This window comes from Hoplias malabaricus, chromosome 2, assembly GCF_029633855.1.
Source record: "Hoplias malabaricus isolate fHopMal1 chromosome 2, fHopMal1.hap1, whole genome shotgun sequence".
Lineage (NCBI taxonomy): Eukaryota > Metazoa > Chordata > Actinopteri > Characiformes > Erythrinidae > Hoplias > Hoplias malabaricus.
Genome location: NC_089801.1, coordinates 8,614,288 through 8,636,359, shown reverse-complemented (window position 1 = coordinate 8,636,359; position 22,072 = coordinate 8,614,288). Strand labels below are relative to the sequence as shown.

At 39.5% G+C, this 22,072-nt stretch overlaps 2 protein-coding genes and 1 long non-coding RNA gene across 3 annotated transcripts; 1 reads left to right on the top strand and 2 right to left on the bottom strand.

Annotated features, from left to right (window-relative positions):
* Positions 1-5,675: 5,675 nt before the first annotated feature.
* On the bottom strand, positions 5,676-6,629 carry foxg1d (forkhead box G1d). The gene has a single exon (XM_066649015.1). It carries the CDS (start codon positions 6,627-6,629, stop codon positions 5,676-5,678), a length of 954 nt encoding a protein of 317 aa, XP_066505112.1.
* A 5,415-nt stretch (positions 6,630-12,044) lies between these two features.
* Positions 12,045-20,573, bottom strand: LOC136687018 (uncharacterized). The gene is made up of 9 exons (XM_066661197.1): positions 20,560-20,573; positions 20,116-20,213; positions 19,176-19,278; positions 18,082-18,343; positions 17,595-17,757; positions 17,221-17,469; positions 15,286-15,329; positions 14,594-14,821; positions 12,045-14,111 (listed from the first exon to the last, which is right to left on the bottom strand). The coding sequence occupies exons 4-9, from the start codon at positions 18,283-18,285 to the stop codon at positions 13,644-13,646; spliced, it is 1,356 nt and encodes a 451-aa protein (XP_066517294.1). The 5' UTR covers positions 18,286-18,343; positions 19,176-19,278; positions 20,116-20,213; positions 20,560-20,573; the 3' UTR covers positions 12,045-13,643.
* On the top strand, positions 13,969-14,956 carry LOC136687020 (uncharacterized). Its single transcript, XR_010800401.1, has 3 exons — positions 13,969-14,166; positions 14,354-14,555; positions 14,709-14,956. It is a non-coding gene; the product is annotated as an uncharacterized lncRNA (long non-coding RNA).
* Positions 20,574-22,072: the final 1,499 nt, after the last annotated feature.

Below are 22,072 nucleotides of genomic sequence, written 5' to 3'. Positions count from 1 at the left end.
AGTTTTTATTTCCATCATTTTCATTAACATATTCCTAAACATTTTATGGCTTTGCTATCGCTATTTTATTTATTGTTTGCCATTCATATTAACCTTCTCAAACGCCTCACTTAAAACCAAGGTGGCAGATCTCCTGATCTGTAAATCATGCACGGCCCCAGCTTCAGGGTAAAATGAGTTGGAGATCAGCGGCTCGCTGCCGTTCAAATCAAAACACTGGAGAGTTCTAAACCGTTATTTTACTCCAGACGCTGTTCAGAGCGGTCGTGCTCGGACAGTTTGTTTAGTCCCTTCTGGTAAGAACAAAATGTATGTAAAACGTAAAATAATACCGTAAAAACGTTCAATAATATATAATGTCTGGTGATTAAAATGCCGTTAAGTGTGTGTGAGCGAGTGAGAATCAAAGAGAGCGTTTAATGTTTTTAGTACCTTATAAAAAGATCATCCATATCAATAAAACCACTCACAGTTGATGTGAAAACACCTGTTAACGTCCGCCAGACATCAAATCTGATCCGCCTTATAATGTAACTGTGCTTAAACTGAGTGGGACGTTATTTTAAATGTTATTAAATGTTTTCATGTAATAAATACAGTAGCTAATATTCTGCTTTAATCTCATACTGTGTATTTGTGCTGCACTTTCACATATTTTCTATAATTATGACTAGGACAATGTATTTAAATACATTTAATATTTCGACCGTCAGCTGACGTCAGGAAAAGACGTCGTCTCAACGTCTTTTTAACTGACATGTTCCCACTGGATATAATCTATAGGAAACTGGAATATGCCTTTAAGATAAATTTAAGACAAGCAATGGAAAATGACTGATCCCATGTTGCTTCACGTGCGCAGACTTCTTACATGCGAGCTGTTACATAGATATTATATATTTTTTATTCTCGATCGAATTTGAACTGACACTAATGGTTGTCAATACACAGACACATGATCTTACAGAGTATTGATTGGTTATTTGGTTGGTAAATTTATTTATTTAACTCCTGAGTATCAAAATATCTTAATTGGGCGAGATATATAGGGAAAAAAAGGAAAATATTTCAGTTTCACTCTACTGTTTTCTTATGGTTCGTATTTGTTTTTCTATTTTTCATTTAGCTGTACTTTTAAATTAATAATGAAAACATTATTAAATGACAAACGTCTGATTTAAATGAATGTTACCATTATCGTGAAGAAATTCTAACTTAAAACGTCAAAATCGACCTTGCTTGGGGAAATATTTATATAATTATTAATACATGCAAGTTATGATTATTTAATGAAGTGTGCAATAGTTCCGTTTTTAAGGCGGTAGGAGAAACATTATAACGCTTTTAGTTTGTTTTAAACCTTTCGTGAATACATTTGTGAACTTATACAGATTCTTATTTTCACCGTTTACTGAAGAACGTTTAAAAGGGTTTATGCTTAATACAATAAGCCACGTTGTTTTAATGTTTACGGTTTCATTCCTCTTTACGTTGTGTGCTCTAGTTCTTGTCACCTGTGGGAAATCTCAATTGTTATATACACCCGTTTTCCGACAAGCCCCGCCTCCTGCGTTTTGATTAGCCTACGGGATACGCTTTTAGCCTATCCAAGCCAAGCAGAGTTATATTTGCATAGAGCCCTGGCACTGGAAGCGGTCGTCCTGAATACGGGTGGAACAATCACTGTACAAAGCTACGACACGTGCAACCTTGTTTTGGATTGAATAGCGTTTGTTATAAATGATTTCTTAGAATCACGTAGCAGAGCATTCCATTATAATGACTACTATCAAATTTAAAAGGAATTGTGTACAGCCTAAAAACAGCGAAGTTGAAGTCACGCAGCTTTGTGTCTAAAACTTGACAAATGACAAATTAGTAAGTCCGTTTTCCCGTAACGATATTAACTTTATAGAAATGACGATACACTCAGAGTTTGCCCGTGAACACATTAGCAAAATATAGTCTGTATTTTTAAAAATGTTTTCTACACAGCAAATTCACCAGTGTTAAATCAACACTATTAGTGTTAAATTAATACTGAGAGTGTTGAAAAGTTTACAGTTTTACACTAATGGTATTGATTTAACACTGATGAATTTGCTGTGTACGTTTTAGGTCCTGCCCCATATTTTTTTGTGGTAATAACGCATTAAAACCTATAGTTTTTATGGTTTCATTTGCAAATTTCTGAATCAACTAATTACTGAAAAAAATCCAAAAGATATTTCAGAAATCGTTAAGTAGTCAAAGTCATTGTGAATTTTTGCGTTCTTGTAGAGGCTTGGTACACGTAATGGCTACACAAATCTGCCTGATGCCAAAAAACATTGTTTTACTAAAGCCTTGCGAATAGCTTTTGGCCCAGTGCAGGGATTTTACTTGGCGGAGAGATACAGGAGTGTGTTCTACAACAAAAATAGTCCCTTCAGAAAACATTCTGATTGACTACTACTTTATAGAGTATCAACTCTACATATAAATATTACAAATATATTAATTGGTTTACTTGTCCTTTTGGATATTATATAGAAATGGCTATATTTGCATTGTAGACTTGGCCACCCCGGTTCCTGTCAGCGAAACAATATAAAGATACTCTACTGTGCGTTTACCATCAAACTCTTTGTGTCTTTAACATTGGAATATGTTGATATTTTTTTACAAATATTTTAGAGCTGAACCTTAATAGTCAAAATGTTCAAAATGTCCATAATGAGTCCAGTAGGCCATACGAGAGAGTAGGCCATTTCCCCTTTATTGAGGCAGGTCAACGTCACAAAGGGTCTAAGGGTCAGCCTGCTTTTTCCAGAATCATATATATTAGCTAGAAATTTAAATAATCAAGACATCCTGACATCATCTCAGTTTTACCCAATAGTTTTTTACTAGTGTAGCTAGCGTTTCTTAAATTTTTGCATCGGAAATAAACAAAATCCTGGAAATTACCACAGATATTAAACACGGATTATTAAAATAATCCACGGAAAATCACAAAAGATGTGGCCTTAGGCCTTATGGGGTTTGAGCACATAGCAGCTATTAGCATATTTTAAGACAAGACCGTGTCCCCGTAAGGTGTCTTGGGACTATTTAGTCTTAAATATTATTTTAATCATTCATGATAAGGCTCTGAATACAGGACTGCGTGTTCGAACACTGCTTTATATTGATATGTAATGTGTTAGTTATAGTAAGAATTCGTCTAACAAAATGTTTATGAATTATATAGCCATACTCTGCCATATTCTTAGAAATGTTGTAAAAACAAGTACTGTAATTGACAAACCAGAGATTTTAATATGTAATATCTTATTCTCTGAACAAGTTAGTCATTTTAAAAAGTACAGGGAAAAAAACGAACATACACATTTACACTGAGTAAACTAGCCTAAAAGAAAGTGCAAAAATGATTGAAGTTACACTTGTATATAAAAATGTCAACCTAGACACTGAAATTACAATAGTATAAAATAAATAAACAACCATTCCTCAAAAAGAGAGGTAAATGACAAAACAATATATGTGGGCTTTTTAGATGATTTTTCAAGTGTTTTTCCCCCTCTGCCTTTTAGCTACGACTAAAAAAAACGGAATCAAGTTTTAAAGCCTATAAGGCTTGCTATTATATGTGAATATTTTAGCCAAGTTTTACATATAGTTCGATTGGCCTTCACGAAGCTGCTTGGAAGATGGCGTTCACAAGCGATATTTTCTGCTACTGAATGAAAGTGATAGTGACTCTCCTTAACATGCTAGCTAATGTGAGGTCTACAGACATGCGTCCCTTGTCTGAACAGTCGTATAAATTCCAAAACATTGGACACCTATGGTCAGATGACATGTTTTGTTGTGATTTTCCAAGTCAAATTACCATACACAGTAAATTCACCAGTGTTAAATCAACACTATTAGTGTTAACTTAATTATTACACTATCAGTGTTAGTTTAACACTAATAGTGTTGATTTAACACTGGTGAATGTACTGTGTATTTTCCTACTGAAGCCTAAATATGATTTCATTTTCATGTAAATGTTACAGCAAAATTTATTTTTAATTTAAACATAATTAAAGTTACCATAACATACACAAGCACCCTTTTAATTTTTTTCCCATTAAAGCGTGTGCATGTATTATCGCTTAGAAAATCAACAAAACATGTCATTTGATCAGGGGTCGTCAAAAATGTGTTCACTCAACTGTGTTCACGTGACAAATTAAGAGTTGGTAGTAACGACAGATACCAGGCATTTTAAACACATACATGTTTTAAAAAACGTCCTCTATGTAAAATGTGTTGCATATAAGGTTTAAAATATTTTATGTACATACAGCAGAGTATTACAAAATTGCAGTCTGTAGGCTATGTCTGTGTGACCTGAGAAAATATGAGTGCCATTCTCTGATTCTCACTTTCTCTTTTTTTTTCTTCACGTACCCTGATTTGTCTTAAGGCGCATCTCAACGAAAAGACGTCCAAGTTCACGATTTCTATTTACATAAATAATTTATATTAGCATATAATACTTGGTACTGGACGAATGAATACAATGACGCTATAAATTTAAATACATATTTTTTTTTCTCTGCATAAATATAAAACATAAATTAACTTTAAGAGGAATCTCGCTGATTCTTCAAAATGTCTCCCAAAAACTAAGATTCAAACAGCCACTGAGGGTGTTCTAATGGAAATGCTCCGTTGTGAAGAAACTCATCAAATCAGAAATGTTCACAGTGATGTTGATAGGAACCAGGGTTCTCAGTGTCTTCAGCAGTCCAACGTGTTACTTTAAATGACGGAGGGGTAAGATGTCGTGGTCTTGGTGGACTAATTACCTTTTTTTCCCAGTTAAAATAACTACACAGCCCCATACACTGAACACACGTCTGCATGTGTTCTGCTGTTTATTTGCTACATTTAACATATTTGTGAAGAAAAATAATTTTTACATTTTTATTTTTCCTCAATATGTTAAATGAATAAATAGAGGCGGCAACAAGTTTTGACAAAATTAAAATAAAAATTAAATGGGAAACGTAACAAAACTTGTACTTTTACCTAAGGCGCCCAAACTTTACTTACGACTGTAGAGTACGGGCAAATACACAACATGGTGGGTCGTACCGTTAGTTTGCTCTTTATTAACAGTACAGGGTTTGGGTGGCTCATTAAAATGGCTGAATCTGCGTTCCTATCACCAACGCTGTAAAACAAAATAATAATAAAATAAAACAAAAAATTAAAATGAACCATTTGACAATCAAACCACTCTGAACGAGTTAGACTGCTCCTCGGCCATAAATAATGAAGACATTTTGAAAAATTCTCTAAATTTCGGAAATAATCTGCGGAATATGTAAATAGTTTGTGTATCATAGAGCGTTACCTTTGGCAAATCTAGTCACAGTTCTTTAGCTCAAAGGTAACAGCGTCCCTTCACAACAGTGTGTTCGCGCGTAAAGCGAAAGAAGTGCCGGCAACTTTTTCGTGTTCGTTTTCTTTATTCGCGTTTTGCATAATTCCTCTTTTTTGGTCACTGTTGTTTCATTTCTTCAGTTTGACCTCGAACTGACCGAAGAACGACCCTGTTTCTGCGGCACTAAATCTCCAGCGAAGACCCTTTCTCTGGGAACTGTTATAGGCTTTCGCCCCTCCTTTCCCTCGGTTTTTTAGTTTAAGAACGTGTTGGAGCTGGGCGCAACCCTTTTCTGCGGCGCTAAAACTCCGGTAAAGGCGCCAGGTGCGGGGACGCTAAAGGCAGGCGAGCGCTGCTGGAGTGCAGGCGGCTGCGGTTGCGTCGGCGGCGGAGGATGCGCTTGTTGTCCCGAGCTGAAGTAACTGTGCAGCCCTGCGGGCGAGGCGCTCATGCCGTAAGTGTTGGAGAGTCCGAACGGCCGCCCTACGTCTCCGCTGCCCAGCGGATCGAGCAGCGCTCCGTAGCCGTGTCCCTGGCTCATGAAACCGGGCGTTGAGCTGTTGTAGTGGCCGTGGTGGTGGTGGTGGAAGGACATGAAAGGCGAGAGCTGCCAGCACAGCGGGCTCTCGTGGATTCCCATGGCGAGCGGCGCGAAACGGAGGCCTCGTTTGAGCGCCAGTTTTCCGCGGGACGTGGCCGAGCGCCGCCGTAGTTTCCCAGTGGTTCCGCCGATGAAGACGTCGTCGCTGCACGGGTCCAGCATCCAATAGTTACCTTTGCCCGGGTCGTCGTAGTGGCGCGGCACTTTGACGAAGCATTTGTTGAGGCTAAGGTTGTGGCGGATAGAGTTCTGCCAGCCCTGCTTGTGCTCGCGGTAGTACGGGAAGTTCTTCATGATGAACTCGTAGATGCCGTTGAGCGTGAGCCGCTTCTCCGGACTCTGGCGGATGGCCATCATGATGAGCGCGTTATAGCTGAATGGAGGCTTGTCCAGTTTGCCGTTCTTGCCGTTCTCCTCCTTGTTGTTGGAGCTGTTGGTGTTGGGCACCTCCGCTTTCGCAGGCTCCGCGTCGGTGGCTTCCTCAGCTTTAGGGGCTTCCTCAGCTTTGGGGGGCTCCACGTCGGTGGTCCCCAGCAGAAGACTCGTGATGCTGAACGAGGCGCATCTCTGCACCGAAGCACCGTGATCTTTCCGATTATCTCCCATTGTTGTGGGTTGTTTGTGTTTTGTTTTTGTTTTGGGTTGGTTTCAGACAGAGTAGGCGAGGGGGCTGGCGGGATCAGGGCATAGCAGGCAGGAGGGAGAAGTTGTGGGACACACAGGAGGAGCTGGGACCGGGAGAGAGAAATTAGTCATTAAAGGAGGTTCCCACTTATCGCGACATCATTGAGGGGGCGTGGCTTGTGCTCCGTTCGAAACCGCGTACTACCACGCTACCGTACCGTTTCAGTGGGTCTGAAGTGCCATATAAATACATCAATTCTTACAGTGCAATCTCAGTTTGAGGGCATTTACAATTTGTACCTTCTACATTTTTAAATATGCATTATACTACATCTTATTCTAAGCGGAAATGTCTTACAAAATACGAGTAGGTTCCCTGCCTTTTGGGAGAATGATTGCAGTGCCCTTTTAAAAAGGAACACAATTTTTAAAAGAGGGTATTTACATTGTTTATACCTTAATGAAGAAATGAACTGTGTAGTATAATACAGCACTGTGTTAGTATATCATAAAATACTGTACTATATTATAAAGTAATACAGTATAGCACAGTAGTGTTGTATAGTATTCTTCAGTGTAGTAGAGGAAAGTGTTGCACTCTATAGTATTGTATAAAACAGTACAATACAGTATAGTTGAGTATGGTCTAGTATAATGTAGTAGTGTACAGTTCAGTATTAATATGCAATTTTGGACACAGCCTTTGATGTTTCCCCCCTCGTGAATTTGGTGCCAGACTCGACTCCGCCCTGTGTCCTCCGGGAAACGGACTAGGTGGGATAAAATGAATTATGAGAGGCAATGTAGCCAAAAATCCGCAGCCAGATTCTCCCACTTACAAACGCACGCACGTACGCACTGGCGCGTAGAATCACAGTGGTACAGTTCGTTGTTTTTTTTGACGCGCATATAACGCCCTCTGGCGTCTGGGGACTGGTGATGCACCAACGCCAAGAGGTCGGTCTGCCTCCTTCCACTCAGTTGGGTTCAGTGCATTTGTCTTTGAAAATGAAACCACAGACACATTTGTATCAGTGTGAAATGAAAGCATTCGAATTTATGTTCCTAATGAGAACAAGCAACTGGTCAGTTTCAAAGAAAGTTATTTACAAATGTGTTTTATTTATACACTTAAGATTTTGAAGGAACACTCATATTTTCACATAAACCCTGTTACTTTGTACTGTTTCTGTCCCTAAATACACAGTATCTGGAGATGTATGATGCACTGTCCCACTGTCTCACCTACTCACCACTTTTCAACTGATTAAGGAAATAAGTGACTTACAATAGTCAATATTTTAAAAAATTGCCCAATATTTAATAGTGATATCTGTTTAAGATTGTATGCTAATCTAAGCACCCATATCGAGAATTGTTTTTCATTGTAATATCTGGAATAATATGTATATATATATATAGCCTGTCATAAAAGTTTAATGCTTGGAGCCCAGCAGCATTGAAGGAACACAAGGATGGTCAAGACACATGAGTGTAATAGGCCAGACCTGTGTCAAAACATTGTGTTGTGGCAATGCGCCTGAAAACACTGCTGTATAGTGCTGCCTCCTTTAGGACAATGGCTGTTGGCACAGGGAGAGGTTTCGAGTTGGAGTTCAAATGGCTAAAGCCTTCATTGGAGTGCCACAGTGAATCACACTGCATCGCCTCAGCTCAAGGGTCAGCGGGAGTTTATGCTATTAATAGAGCCGGGGTATGGAGCTGCTCTCTGTGATAACAGCTCTTTCGACCTGGGACCAGGCTTATTACAGTAGGTCAGCGGGACATGAAAGAAGACACAACACAGTTACAATCACCAGCTGGGGCACTTTAACATAAACCCAGGCTTTTGCCCACATCAGGCTAAATCCTCTTGGTGTACCACTCGCTGTGAAAGTGGGCTGAGTGTGTATGGAAACTTCTGTTAACGTTAAAAGGACAGTAAGTTGGAAAGCTGGATTCTAGAGCTTTTCTGTTTTCAAAGGAAGCAGCAGATGTAGTATGTAGATATCAAGGTCCCATATTCTCTGTTTTGTCCGGGAATACACTTGGGAGGGGGCGCCAGTCCTTCACAGGGCAACACAGACACCTAGAGACACTTTGAGTCGCCAATCCACCTACCAACGTGTGTTTTTGGACTGTGGGAGGAAACCGGAGCACCCGGAGGAAACCCACGCAGAAGAGGGGAGAACACACCACACTCCTCACAGACAGTCACCCGGAGCGGGAATCGAACCCACAACCTCCAGGTCCCTGGAGCTGTGTGACACTACCTGCTGCACCACCGTGCTGCCTGATACATCCACAATTTATCTAAAAAAGACTAAAAGAAAGCTTCCCTTCTGTTGCAACAACAACTTCTACTATTCTGGGAAAGTGGTACACTAGGTGCTCTATGCTTGCTCTTAGGATTTGATGGCATTTTGCTTAAATAACATTAGTGAAGTCTAGTACATATGTCAAATATAGGGTTTGACATAGGGAGACACAGGGAGAACACACCACACTCCTCACTGACAGTCACCCGGAGGAAACCCACGCGGACACAGGGAGAACACACCACACTCCTCACAGACAGTCACCCGGAGGAAACCCACGCAGACACAGGGAGAATACACCACACTCCTCACAGACAGTCACCCAGAGGAAACCCATGCAGACACAGGCGAAGACACCACACTCCTCACTGACAGTCACCCGGAGGAAACCCACGCGGACACAGGGAAAACACACCACACTCCTCACAGACAGTCACCTGGAGAAAACCAACGCAGACACAGGGAGAACACACCACACTCCTCACAGACAGTCACCCGGAGAAAACCAACGCAGACACAGGGAGAACACAACACACTCCTCACAGACAGTCACCCGGAGAAAACCAACGCAGACACAGGGAGAACACACCAACTCCTCACAGACAGTCACCCGGAGAAAACCAACGCGGACACAGGGAGAACACACCAAACTCCTCACAGTCAGTCACCCGGAGGAAACCCATGCGGACACAGGGAGAACACATCAAACTCCTCACAGACAGTCACCCGGAGCAGGAATCGAACCCACAACCTCCAGGCCCCTGGAGCTGTGTGACTGTGACACTACCTGCTGCACCACCGTGCCACCTTGTTTAGGGTGTTTAGGTGATATTAAATATAATCCTTTAAGAGAATTAAAAAAAACAACCCACATGAAAATATTAGTATATAATATATATAGCATTTTATAGTATACAAATTATAATAGTATATAAAATACATAGTACACTGCACTGTGGTAAAAGCAGTTTAAAAGTGCTCTGTAAAGCAAACTATTCTGACTCTTTTTCTTTGAAATCAGTTTCATTGGAGTAGATTTCGAAATGTCTGACGCGTGCATGGGACAGTGCTTAGGAAATTCATAGTTATAAAAAATGTATGTGTTTCTTAAATTATGCACCACTCATCTGTTGGGATAGCAGGGAATGTTTCTTGTACTGGGGGAGGGCGGCTGTGGAGAAAGCATGACATCTCTTAACCTTTCTCACTTATTTTTCTGCTCCTGTGGAGGATTACGTTCTACTATTAGTATTACGGTACTCTGGGTTGTGTTGTATGCTTACAGCATTTGTACAGTTAGCCCAAAAGCAGTGCAGAAATTCTGTGGCAGAGTTTAGAATGTGTGCTACATGCTAACCTTTGTGCTGCATGGACCTTTGAGTGACAGGAGCCAGGCAAAAGGAAGTAGTAACCACACATGCTCTTGGCATTCAGCATGAATTTGTCATACTTTGAAAACTCACTGTTAATCTTGCATCTATGCTTTTTATTAATGTGTTTTAATATTTGTTAGATTTTGCTAGTTACAAAGTGAAGATATCACTGTTGGCTTTGTGTAGCTTTGTGCATTGTGCATTCTTACCAGGATCAGACCTACAGTCATGTGAAAAAGTTAGGACACCTCATGAAAGCCTTAGTCGAATAATTAGACCATCATTAAAGAGGACATTGGAGGAGGCTGATTTATTTAAACCTCAGACATTAGTTTGAGTTGTCCTTGGTTGCTGAAGTGAGTGGTATCACCATGCCTTTGAAAAAAAGGTTATAGATGTATATGAGTCTGGGAACGGATGTAAAAAGATCTCAAAACAATTAGAAATCAGACATTCCACTGTCAGAAAACTCATTTACAAGCGGGGGACATTTAAACCAACTGCCAATAAGGCCAGGTCAGGCCATCCTAACAAGTTCAGTCCAAGAGCAGACCACAAGATGTGTGAAGAAGTCTCCAACAATCCTAAAATGTTACACCGGGACCTACAAGTAGCTCTTACCACAGTTGACGTCAAGGTACATTCATACCATTCATAGGTGGTGTGCAATGAGGAAGCCCTTGCTGACATCAGGGCAAGACTAAACTTTGCCAGAGAGCACACAGACAAAGACCAGGACTTCTGGCACTATGTGCTTTGGACAGATGAATCCAAAGCTGAATTATTTGGGCACAGAAACAGAAGACGACCAGCACAGCATTTGAGCACAAGAACCCCATACCAACTGTGAAGCAGGGTGGTGGAAATGTCATGGTTTGGGGCTGATTGCTGCAGCAAGCTCTCCATCATTGAATCTACTATGAATTCTTCACTGTATCAGAGGGTGCTTGAGGTAAATGTGAGACTATCTATCTCTCCAAAAACTGAAGCTGAAGTGGACGTGGATCATGCAACAAGACCATGACCCAAAACATTCCAGTAAATTCACAAGGAATGGCTCAAAAAACGAAATGGGGAATTATAGAACGGCCAGATCAGAGCCCGGATCTTAATCCTACTGAGATGCTGTGGGGTGATCTGTGCATTGAAGAAATCCCTGAAATATCACACAGCAAGAATCACATGCAAGAATTCTTTATGGGGGAATGGGGAAAAAACACCTCCAAGTCGATGTCAGAGACTGGTAGATGGTTACAGGAAACAACTAATTGAGTGGGAAATAACAGTTATTAGGGCATATCCTAACTTTTTACTTAGAAGAAATGTACAATTTTGTTAATTACATTTTACAACTTATGTTTGTAAGTAATTTCTTCAGTTTTATTTGTTTGGAAGCTCAAATGTTTATATGTTTAATATGGTCAAAAAGACAAAGATTATCATGAAGTGTCCCAACTTTTTCACATGACTGTATGCCCCCACCTCAATCCCATATCCCCTTAATTTTTGATTTCCATTGTTATTCACCTAGTACAAGTAAACAATGAATTTGAAACTACTCAGGAAATTACAAATAGTAACATTTTACTTAAGTGCTTAAAATAATAGTGTCTTAAATGCCTACATATTCCATTTGAAGTTGTTAGACAGCCAGCCTAAGAGACACAAGAATTCAAGTATTTTAGGAATATATTACAGATTATTTATTGCCATAAAGAAAAACAGATTTGTTGCAATATGTGCAAAAGGCAACAATAAACAATAAGAAGAACATTACATAAGTGGGCAATAAAAGTGCAAGGAAAGACTGTGCAAAACATAAAGGCATTTCTGATTCTTGCATTTTGAGAAATCTGATACATGAGAATGAACTTAAATGTTTATGTTAAAGACGGAACTGTTAATACAGCCGTATTTCACAGAGAGAACTTAAGGTATCACCACTACACCGTGTCTGTTGTTACTTCAGCCATATTTCACATTCTAGTTCGTGAACTAAATTTGGAACCGTTCGGCGGTGACCAGAGGTCCTCTTTTCCCTGAACAAGTGCTCTTTTTGGGATCTAGAATTGCACGTTCAAGGGGTCAGAGAGTTGAGAGCTGAACTGGGACACACTCACGCTGCTTCAGTGCTGTAGGTCCGACGTCCACCGCAGTGCATCGCAGTGTTTTACTGGAGCCTCGCACAGAAATGCGTTGAACGTTGTTGATGTAATATGTACTATGTAATGAAATGTAAGTCAGTAATAAATAACTAGTTCCAGCGATGTCGACAACTGACAAGATAAACTATTTTTATAGTTTGTTATTGATGTGAAGCACCAAAGGTTCTTCAGACCTTCCAAAGACAAGGCTATGTATTTTGGGCTTTCCTGTTTTTGAAGTGCCAGAAATCCTCTGTGACAACGGCTATATGGCTAACGGCAATCCGGCTAAATCAGGCTTGCCTAGTTTCTCTTTGCTCGTTAAATAAAATGCAACGTACTCATGCATATGGTCCACTCCAAAGGCCCTCAGTAACATTTGCATGTTATGACAAAAATCATAAAACACCCTTTCTCTGTCAGTTTGCACAATTTCAATTAGCCTCATTTAGAAAAGATGGAAAAAAAAGTACAAAAATGGAAACAAATTACAAACAAGTAAAAGAAAGCAAACAAAATGGTCACTTTGTCTCCAGAAGAACAAATGGTAAAGTCAATGAAAATCAAGACACTGGGACTCTGCAACCTTCCAAAATATATAACCTGCTGATACAGTAAATACATATATAGGCATTTAACAGCACAGTCCATCATGAAGCTTGTGTAATCTGCATAGAAATATGCTGCCACTAGAATGGGACACTCTACAGCCACAAGCAGAACCTTGATTGGTAAAGAATTGGATAAACAAGTGCAAATTTTGGACATTTTCTTAGGAAATGTTAGCAATCAATAATATCTTCCTTAAAACAGTAAAATACAAAAATAATGCTAAACATTGTGATATAGCTTTTCCTTTCATGTACCCAGAATTAAGCATAAGGAATGTTTCAAGCTTTGAATTAGCACCAAGAGGGAGGCAATTAAGATGAGTATCATATGTTCAAACAACACCATCTATTAATAAAGGTCCATTTTTAACATCCTGGGTTGTGGCATTTTTAAGCATAATGCTATAAAAATAATAGCTGAGTCACTTAACAATCCAGCTGTAATAAGTTGCCCCTGTCCGGTAGCTGTGTGTGACAGTAAAGATAGTTAATGAGAGCGTGTAAATCTCTTGCTTTCATTTTACAAACCCAAATAATTGCTGTTTTCAAATCACTGAGTGTCTGCACTAGGAACGTTATTTACAGTCAAGTCTCTGCCATCAGTGACCAGTGCAGTGGTGCTGAGATCATTCATTGTCATATTCAGGATGTCTTGTATGTCCAGTGAGGTGCTGTCAAACATGACAGGCATGTGCTGGAGCATGGCGTCGTCGCCCTCATCCATGAGCACATTTCTCATATTGACGTCTAAGTCTAAGTCTAAGATCGGTGAATCTCTCGTATGAGGGGGGCTGATGGGAACCTGGTGGTTGGGTAGAGCAGACAACAAAGTACTGTTCGGGTAATCAAAAATGAAAGGGGACTGGACAGGCACCTGGTCTTCAGCGGGAGGTTCCATGAAGACCTCCTCTAATATTTGGCTTTGAGATTCACAGTGGGATTCATCCTTTTCTGAGAAACGCTCAGGCTGCTGGTTCTGCTTTTTGCTGATCTCATTTTTTTTCTCTAGAGGAGTCTCCTGCAGAACAGCAGTGGGAAGAGGATTGGTCTTGTTAATCTGGTCTTTGAAGCGGGTAAGCGGTTACAGGTGATGAATTAATGAATCTGATTACATTGTATATTCAAACTTCAAAATATCACATGCCAAAAGAGCCTTCATTGTTGGACGATGCTTTTTGCTTTTTTTTTTTAAATAGATTTTAAAAATCTAACTCTCTGTAAATAAACGATCAATACTAAATGATATTCATTCATTGTCAGTAACCGCGTATCCAGTTCAGGGTCGCGGTGGATCCGGAGCCTACCCGGAATCACAGGGCACAAGGAGGAAGCACAGTTCTTCACAGCAACTTAACTGTCAAGTTTGCATCAAAACTATTATTGTTCAAGCAGCTGTATAACAGAAGACTATTTGGAACGATCTGGAAAAACGAGGTTTTCCAGAGGATGTAGTGCAAAGTATGTAAGTGTGTCTTATAGCACATAGCAATGACTGAGTACCTGTTTATGTTGTGGTTTCATCATGTAAGCAGGTGCTCTTTTGCGCTCTCTAGGAGGGGTGGACTTCGCTACCTCCTGAGGCGTCAGTAGATGACTCTGTTTTTTACCACTGCAGGGATTTTCTGAAGAGCTGCTGTGAACCATCTGCTGAAAATCCAAAGCAGTGTCCGTATCATGGACCATCGGGACAAAAGGCACTATAGCTACACTGTTGTCGTAATCTTGACTCTGGACACAGACACACACACACACAGACACATGGACAGTTAGTGTCTTCCTCATGCAAAGTCCTAGAAGATCACAATGAACTGACAATTGATAATAATGATTTTAACTACATATAAATGGTGATAGTGTTCAAGATTTTCGTCCTGCTTCTGTTCTTCTACTGTGTTCTGAAGGTGTCCTATGGTGTGTGTATAATCTGTAACAGGTCATTAACACCATAAATAAATAGTGGTTATTAATCTAATGTTTATTGTATTGGTATAAAGACTGAAATCTTTCCACATAGGTGACATGTTGCTCAGACAGTTAAACAGGAAGTGTAGTAAGCATTTCTTAGAGCATCTCAGACTGGTGCTGATATCATGCAGAACAAGGTTTTCTGTCATTGACTTCAACATAAAAAAAGGGAAGAATCTAAGAATGAAACAAATAAACAAATGCAGCAAAATATGTTGTATACTTACCACAGTTTGTGAGGCTACTCCCAGTAAAGGACTCTTTTCTTGCCCTTTATGAAAACAAGCAAAATACATGAGATTGAAAAAACAAATTCCACATTGTTTTCAGATCATTTCAAACAAATGAAATAGAACATACTCAATTAGACTGTACAGCTCGACTTGATTAACTGGGAAATGAAAACCTGAAGGCATTACCACATTAAGCTAAGGTAATACAATGATTATCACAGTTTTTAAAGGAGCAGATCATGATATTTGTGGCTTTCTTTGATCACTTGCCTATTTTGCCTGTGATCCCCAAGGCATTCATAACCATTCATTTGAAATATGCCCCTGACAAATCTACATTTCAAGGATATGTAGCCCTTCCGCTTGGTCCCTACCCCTCTATCCCAGCAAGAACTGAGACACTATATGACTATATTGAGGTAAAAAACATTTCACACCCTACCCTCCATTTTGCCTAGCGGCAGAGTGTGAAATGGTCATATAGACGCCAAGTACAATAGTACCCCCTTGTGGCGCATTCTGTAAATGTGAGAGTGTGTGAATATTACTGACACTTGCGGTGTAATTTCTTATTGTGACAAGTCCAAACTTTCAAAAAGGTAGATATAATTAAAGTTACTCTGCAGTTCTAGAAATAGTTTTTAGCTCTGTTTTTTTTTTTTTTTTTGGATAGGGACTTTTACATTGATAGGTTGATGATTCTCTTCCCTAATATAAAAGCTTATTCTTTTGAACAGTCTTTGTTTTTAGCTAAATTTGTTGGCAAAGGGTTTTATTTTTCAGTTTTACTAGTAAATGCTTCAGAGTACTTCAGATTTATTATTCATAATACTGATTTTTAACACTTACAGTCTTTATATTTTATACTTTATAACTCTTTAATTATCTAAACTAAGCACAGAAATAGACCGACAAGACATAAAAGTAAACAATATTTTACACATAATTACTTACAGTTTATTGTTTACATTTTACTTCTTATGTGATTCAAAAATGAACTTTTGGCAAATCTGTGTTTCTGGGGTTTAGAAACTAAGAGATATTAAACTATTTTATTTATTTATTTTTATTTCTAGCTAGCTAGCTGGTAGTGTATAATAGCTAGCTAACTACACTTTTTTCAGACACCTGAGTAAACTATTTATTAGATAACTATTGTGCACTTGTGTGTATAAACATGTATTCAAAAATTGAATATTAACAGATTAGGCTTTTGTAAGTTTGTTTATTCTAGAAATCAGACAAAATGTTGGCAAATGAAGCTGAATGTTTCTTACACTAATCCTGTGCAAGGTGGAGAACTGTATTTTGTTTTTGGTTATCAATTTTTGAAAATAGGGCCAGCATGGTAGTGTTGCAGTCACACAGCTTCAGGGACTTGGAGGTTGTGGATTCAAGTCCAGCTTTAGGTGACTGTTTATGAGGAGTTGGTGTGTTCTCCTTGTGTCCACGTGGGTGTCCTCCAGGTCCTCCAGTTTCCTCCCACGGTCCAAAAACACACGTTGGTAGGTGGATTGGCGACTCAAAAATGTCTATAGGTGTGTATGAGTGAGTGTGTATCGCCCTGTGAAGGACTGGCGCCCCCTCCAGGGTGTGTTCCTGCCTTGCGCCCAGTGGTTCTGGGTGGGCTCCTGACCCACCGTGACCCTGAACTGGATAAGTGCTTGAAGATAAAGAATTAATGATTTATGAAAATATGCCATCATTGGCTTACTATCACCTTCACTAATCCACTCATGGTCCACAGCTCAATGGTTGGGAAACTTTGATTTAAATGTCATCACCTGCCAGTTTCAGTGGTTTTTACAGTTTATATAATAGATGTATTCATGATGAATAGTAAACAAACATTATATTTAAAACTTATGTCAATAATTCAAGTAACCTATAAGCCCGGAGGTCACACATTTTCATATAAAAGTAGCTTACCTGTTTTATTTGGTATGCTGGATGTGGTTGGGATGTATAACAGTAAGTCAGAGGTAGATGCTGGGTTTGTTGATACAGTGGAGGTAGATTTATGAATGGAGTCAGTAGAAGAGGTGGATATGGGTAAAGTGCAGCTGAATGAGGTAGTGGAAGGCTGATTGGGGAGTAGCTGGGTGGAGGCAGATGGGATCAGAGTTGATGAACTAAATGCAGAGTCAGTGTCAGTAATGTTTGCTCCATCCAAGTAACCTGTAAACAAATGACCAAATATGATTGAATATGTCTTCTAGGTGATTATTGATTATTTCTTAATTAGCCCAAACACGTTAAAAGTAGCTGCTACAGATAATTATAGCTGTATTGTGTGTATTCACCTTTAAACACATTCTCTAATTCATCCGGGACATCTTTCAATGCCATACACTTCTGCATGCTGGTGTTGTCCAAAGATGTCAAGACTTCTACGTCCATCTTAGACCCCTTCTTCTTACCCAGCAAAAGAACGGGGCAATAACCTACAGCCCGAAGCTTGTGAAGCTGAAATCACAGCATGTAAAGATGGATGGAAACATTCTAGGTAAGAAAATGGAATCCTCATCTGAACCACTGCCAAAGTAAAACCTATGTACTGCAAATTTCTGAGTGATTTTAAAAAAAAATAACTTAATAATACGTAATAGATTTTACAAATGAAATGTAATGGTTAGGGGGCAAATGTCGTTGTTCGAATTGATGCTTATACATTACATTCAGAGCTTTTATCAAACATTCTGAAATCCTTTTACATGAGTTTGTGTGCATTAATGACATTATTAGAGGCATCACACACATAAAAGCATGTTGAAAGATATTTTGACTCACGTGCAAATGTGCAGCATCCTTGCATTTAACAGCATTTGCCTTCAGCCTATGGGGAGAGTTTCTCATTTTCTCTTTAGCCTTTTCTAGTTTTTTCTTTTGAAGTGCTTTATAAGGCTGTGCTTCTCCACAGACTTTGCATGTTTTACTTGCCACCCCAATGGTGGCCTGACAACGCTTGCATTTTTTTTTGGTCGATCCTGGCATCTCTGCTCCAAATTTGCAAAGTGGTTACCCAAAAGCTCATCTATGTCTGTGGACGTACCTATGTGTGTTTATGAAACAGGCAGAGAGAAGGAGAAAAAAAAAAAAGATGTCCACGTTAAAGGCTATGAAATAAGTTGTACATTTTCACTGCTTTAAAATGTCTGCAGTCATGCAGAACATCTCATATCCATAGTTTTATTTTTATAGAGCGCTTCATCGCCCCTTTCTGGATCGGGCCTTTCCATTGTGGGTGGTTGTGGCTGGATTTCTGGAAAACCTCCCTTGCATTGACCCAGTTTTTTTTTTCTCATGAAGGCGATGCATGAAAAACCTGGAGAGGAGTGATTGGGATCTGATCTGAGAGGTGGGTTGTTACAGGAAATGGTAAATTGGTCATGGTCTGTCCATAACAGACATCATATTCCAACACATAATTGCTCATAAGTGTATCAGAAGACCTTGGACCACAAGTCAGTGATAGACATGAGGGTTGTCGGCTGACCTAAGAACCCATGTTTGGGAAATCTGGACAAAAAAAGATGATGAGCTGTCAACAGATCACCATCTGGTGGTGAGCGGGATCAGACAGCGGAAAATGACCACCTTTTTTGTGGATTTTTTACATTTTATTACATCATTTGAACACAGCAGATGTCCTCCATATTGTGTGACAATTTCACAATGAATTGACCAATGGGAGTGCTAAAAAATTACACTTAGGATTTTTTTAATTCCCCTATAAAGTTACTATTTTGGAGATATATGTTTGTCTTTGGACAATGGTGTAGGCGCCACGACGACAAGGACTCCCTCAAACATCCACAAGGCTCATCAAATACATTTGTACACACATAACTCACTGAAAGAAACAATTCTTAATGACAACATACCTCAGTGGTAAGCTTCAGCACTACACAGACAGCTCTGATGTGTCTTTGGTATTCATAAAGCCTCTCTTTCCATGGTGACCCGTTTAAAAGAACTGTTTGAAGCCTGCAGGGGATACAAGAGTTTTACATTCCATATAGGTAGGACACTTGTGGGTGTGGTGGCAACAGTTGGTTCTCCATTACCTCAGAGAGCTCTGATTCACAGCTTTACAACCCCTCAACGCTTCATACACCTCTGGTCCAGGCATGGAATTAAGAATATAAGGGCTCATATTAACATTTGGACATGTGTGTTTTATTACTATTTTAAGTGATTTATCTGAATTATGAACACAGGTGGTGGGGACGGAAGCTTTGTGCAGTTATAAAATACACTCTCCCATTATCTACAAATGTGTAGCCTATGTGTAAACACTAAGACACGTGGCATTACAGTTGTAATTTGTAATCCTGGGATCTCAGTCCTGATGAGTCTATCCCAACGTTAGTCACGATCACGTCAGTGAGCTGTTTGGGTTACTTTCACTTTCGCTGTGTGTTTTTTTTTTTTTTTTTTTTTGTCCGGAGAGGTGGTGAAAATGTAGCTAATTTGATGTCTAATAAAACGCTTTTAGCAACTGGCAATTTAACCTCGATTACATACGCCAAGATCAAATCTAACAAACAATCAAAGGTCACCAAAAAGGGAACCAAACAGTTCTGGATCAGGTGGTGTCTCTTCTTCATTTCAAATCCCGGATATTGTTGATTAAAGCAATGCATAAATAATCAATAATGCAAATCAAATTTGTGGCTGCATACGGGATAAGTACAACATTAAGAATTCAATTATAAGATAACAGGCAGATCTGGAACTAGTCGTTTGGCATTTTCCCAGCTGAACACCTGTCTAACACCGTAAAATAACAACAAAGCAAATGAAAACTGCGCTCCAACAAACCTTTTAGAAAACGAAGACGGGACGTCGCTCGGATTCCGGCTGAGGGCGAGCAGCGGAGTGTCTGCAGTCTCAAACCATCCGTCTTAAGCGTCTAACCTCTAAAATACGAAACAAAGCGCATGTCTTAGCGTCCAAGCTTATTTCTGCGGACGGTTTGCGTGTGGGGGGCTATAGCCTCCTCTAAAACAGATGAAACAAATGAGTAGTTTTATTCCTTCGTGATCTTGTTGATAATACGCGCCGATTACGCTCCAGTCCTTCCCTTCCTACAAACATTCCTCGACATGTTTTGCTCAGTTTACTGTCTACACACAACAAACGTTAGTTTAACATAACATAGGACTTAAACAGGTTAAACATCCACACAACAGCAGAGCTCTGATCTCAGAACCGCACGAACAAACTCGTTAAATAAGTGTGGAGGTATGAGCGAGTATGTCTCACCAGCCGAAGCGGAGTGCGCGGGATGACTAAGGCGAGAGGGCAAAGTGACGTCAGCTCCTAAACGACACCCCCCACATTCGTAACATATTTACATTCACAGATCAAGGCCATGCCTCCGCGCGTGAAGCGAAGACGTTTGATTTGTCCGCCCCAAAAAAATGTAGCTTTATTACATAAGTATTACAGAATTTGACTCGGGTCGATGTGTGAAATATGACCTGAAGTCGATTATTTTTCATTTCCAGTCGAAAAACCTATCTATCGATCTATCGACTTTTTTGTTTATTTGTTTTAGCGCACTGACGGACGGATTAAATGAATGAATAAACAAATGAGAGAATACTCAACATTTCAGAAACACAGAGTTTCTAGAATAGAGTCAGAATTATAACAGCGCCAGATTAATACCTGTGGAGGTTTAATTCATGAAAATAATGTGAAATAATGTCCAGTAAATTTTCCAGTGTAAAGCTGTACGGAGTCCCCGAAGGGACATGTAGATCTCGATCGAGATCCAAAGATAAGTAAAGGCTAAGCACCAGCTATATGAAAGTATCAAACAAATAAATACAGTGGAATTTGAGACTGGGGTCAAGCTATCCGCACTTTGGAAATTGACGGTGAGGCCATCCGCGCTTCAAATCCGAATGCACGTATAGGCGCGTCATTACGGTTTTTCATTGCGGAGAGCACCACATTCGCATTGGGACAGATAGAGAGTCTGAAACCCACGTTTGAGCAGCGATGTCTCTGAGGGACCTCTTGGCTATTAACTGTATGATTTTGGTAATATTTCACTGTATACTTTTCTCATAAAGTCATATTAAATACATACTGATATGGATTTCTCAAAAATTACCAATAATTCCTAAACCATTCTACTCTTATTAAACAGAGGGACCTCTTGGCTATCAACTGTATGATTTTTACAGAATTTCACTGTATATGCTTCGCATAGATAAGAAAGATATTTTCTGAAGCCCATGGGAAAGGACCTTGTGCATTTTCATATCATATGGCAAAAGCATTTGGGTTACAGTTGTATTTCTGTGATGTGCAGCTGTTTTTAATCAGAATCTGGATTGCTGTAGCGGATGGATGCTCTCATTTGATTGGTTGCCATGTTGGCTATGTTCAAAAACATAGAGAGCTAGGGTTAGTTTCCAACCTATACCCCACCACCTCTAACGCCCCCAACTCCAACATCCTAACAACTTGAACGTTAATAATTATCAAAATTATGAAGAACTTGAATTACTGTGTATTTCCAGATTCTGTTTAAAAACAGCTGTGCAGTCTGCCTTCCAAGCATCACAGAAAAACAACTGTAACTCAAATGCTTTTGCCATATGATATGAAAATGCACAAGGTCCTTTCCCATGGCCTTCAGAAAATATCTTTCTTATCTATGTGAAGCATATACAGTGAAATTCTGTCAAAATCATACAGTTGATAGTCAACAGGTCCCTCTGTTTAATAAGAGTAGAATGGTTTAGACGTTATGGGTAGTTTT

Coding starts and splice junctions, on each gene's coding strand:
- foxg1d (XM_066649015.1), bottom strand. CDS start 6,629: ATGGGAGATAATCGGAAAGATCACGGTGCTTCGGTGCAGAGATGCGCC.
- LOC136687018 (XM_066661197.1), bottom strand. CDS start 18,285: ATGCCAGGATCGACCAAAAAAAAATGCAAGCGTTGTCAGGCCACCATT. Junction 15,330..17,220: donor CAGCATACCAAATAAAACAG/GTAAGCTACTTT, acceptor GTTTTCATAAAG/GGCAAGAAAAGAGTCCTTTA. Junction 14,112..14,593: donor TGAAACCACAACATAAACAG/GTACTCAGTCAT, acceptor GCTGTTCTGCAG/GAGACTCCTCTAGAGAAAAA.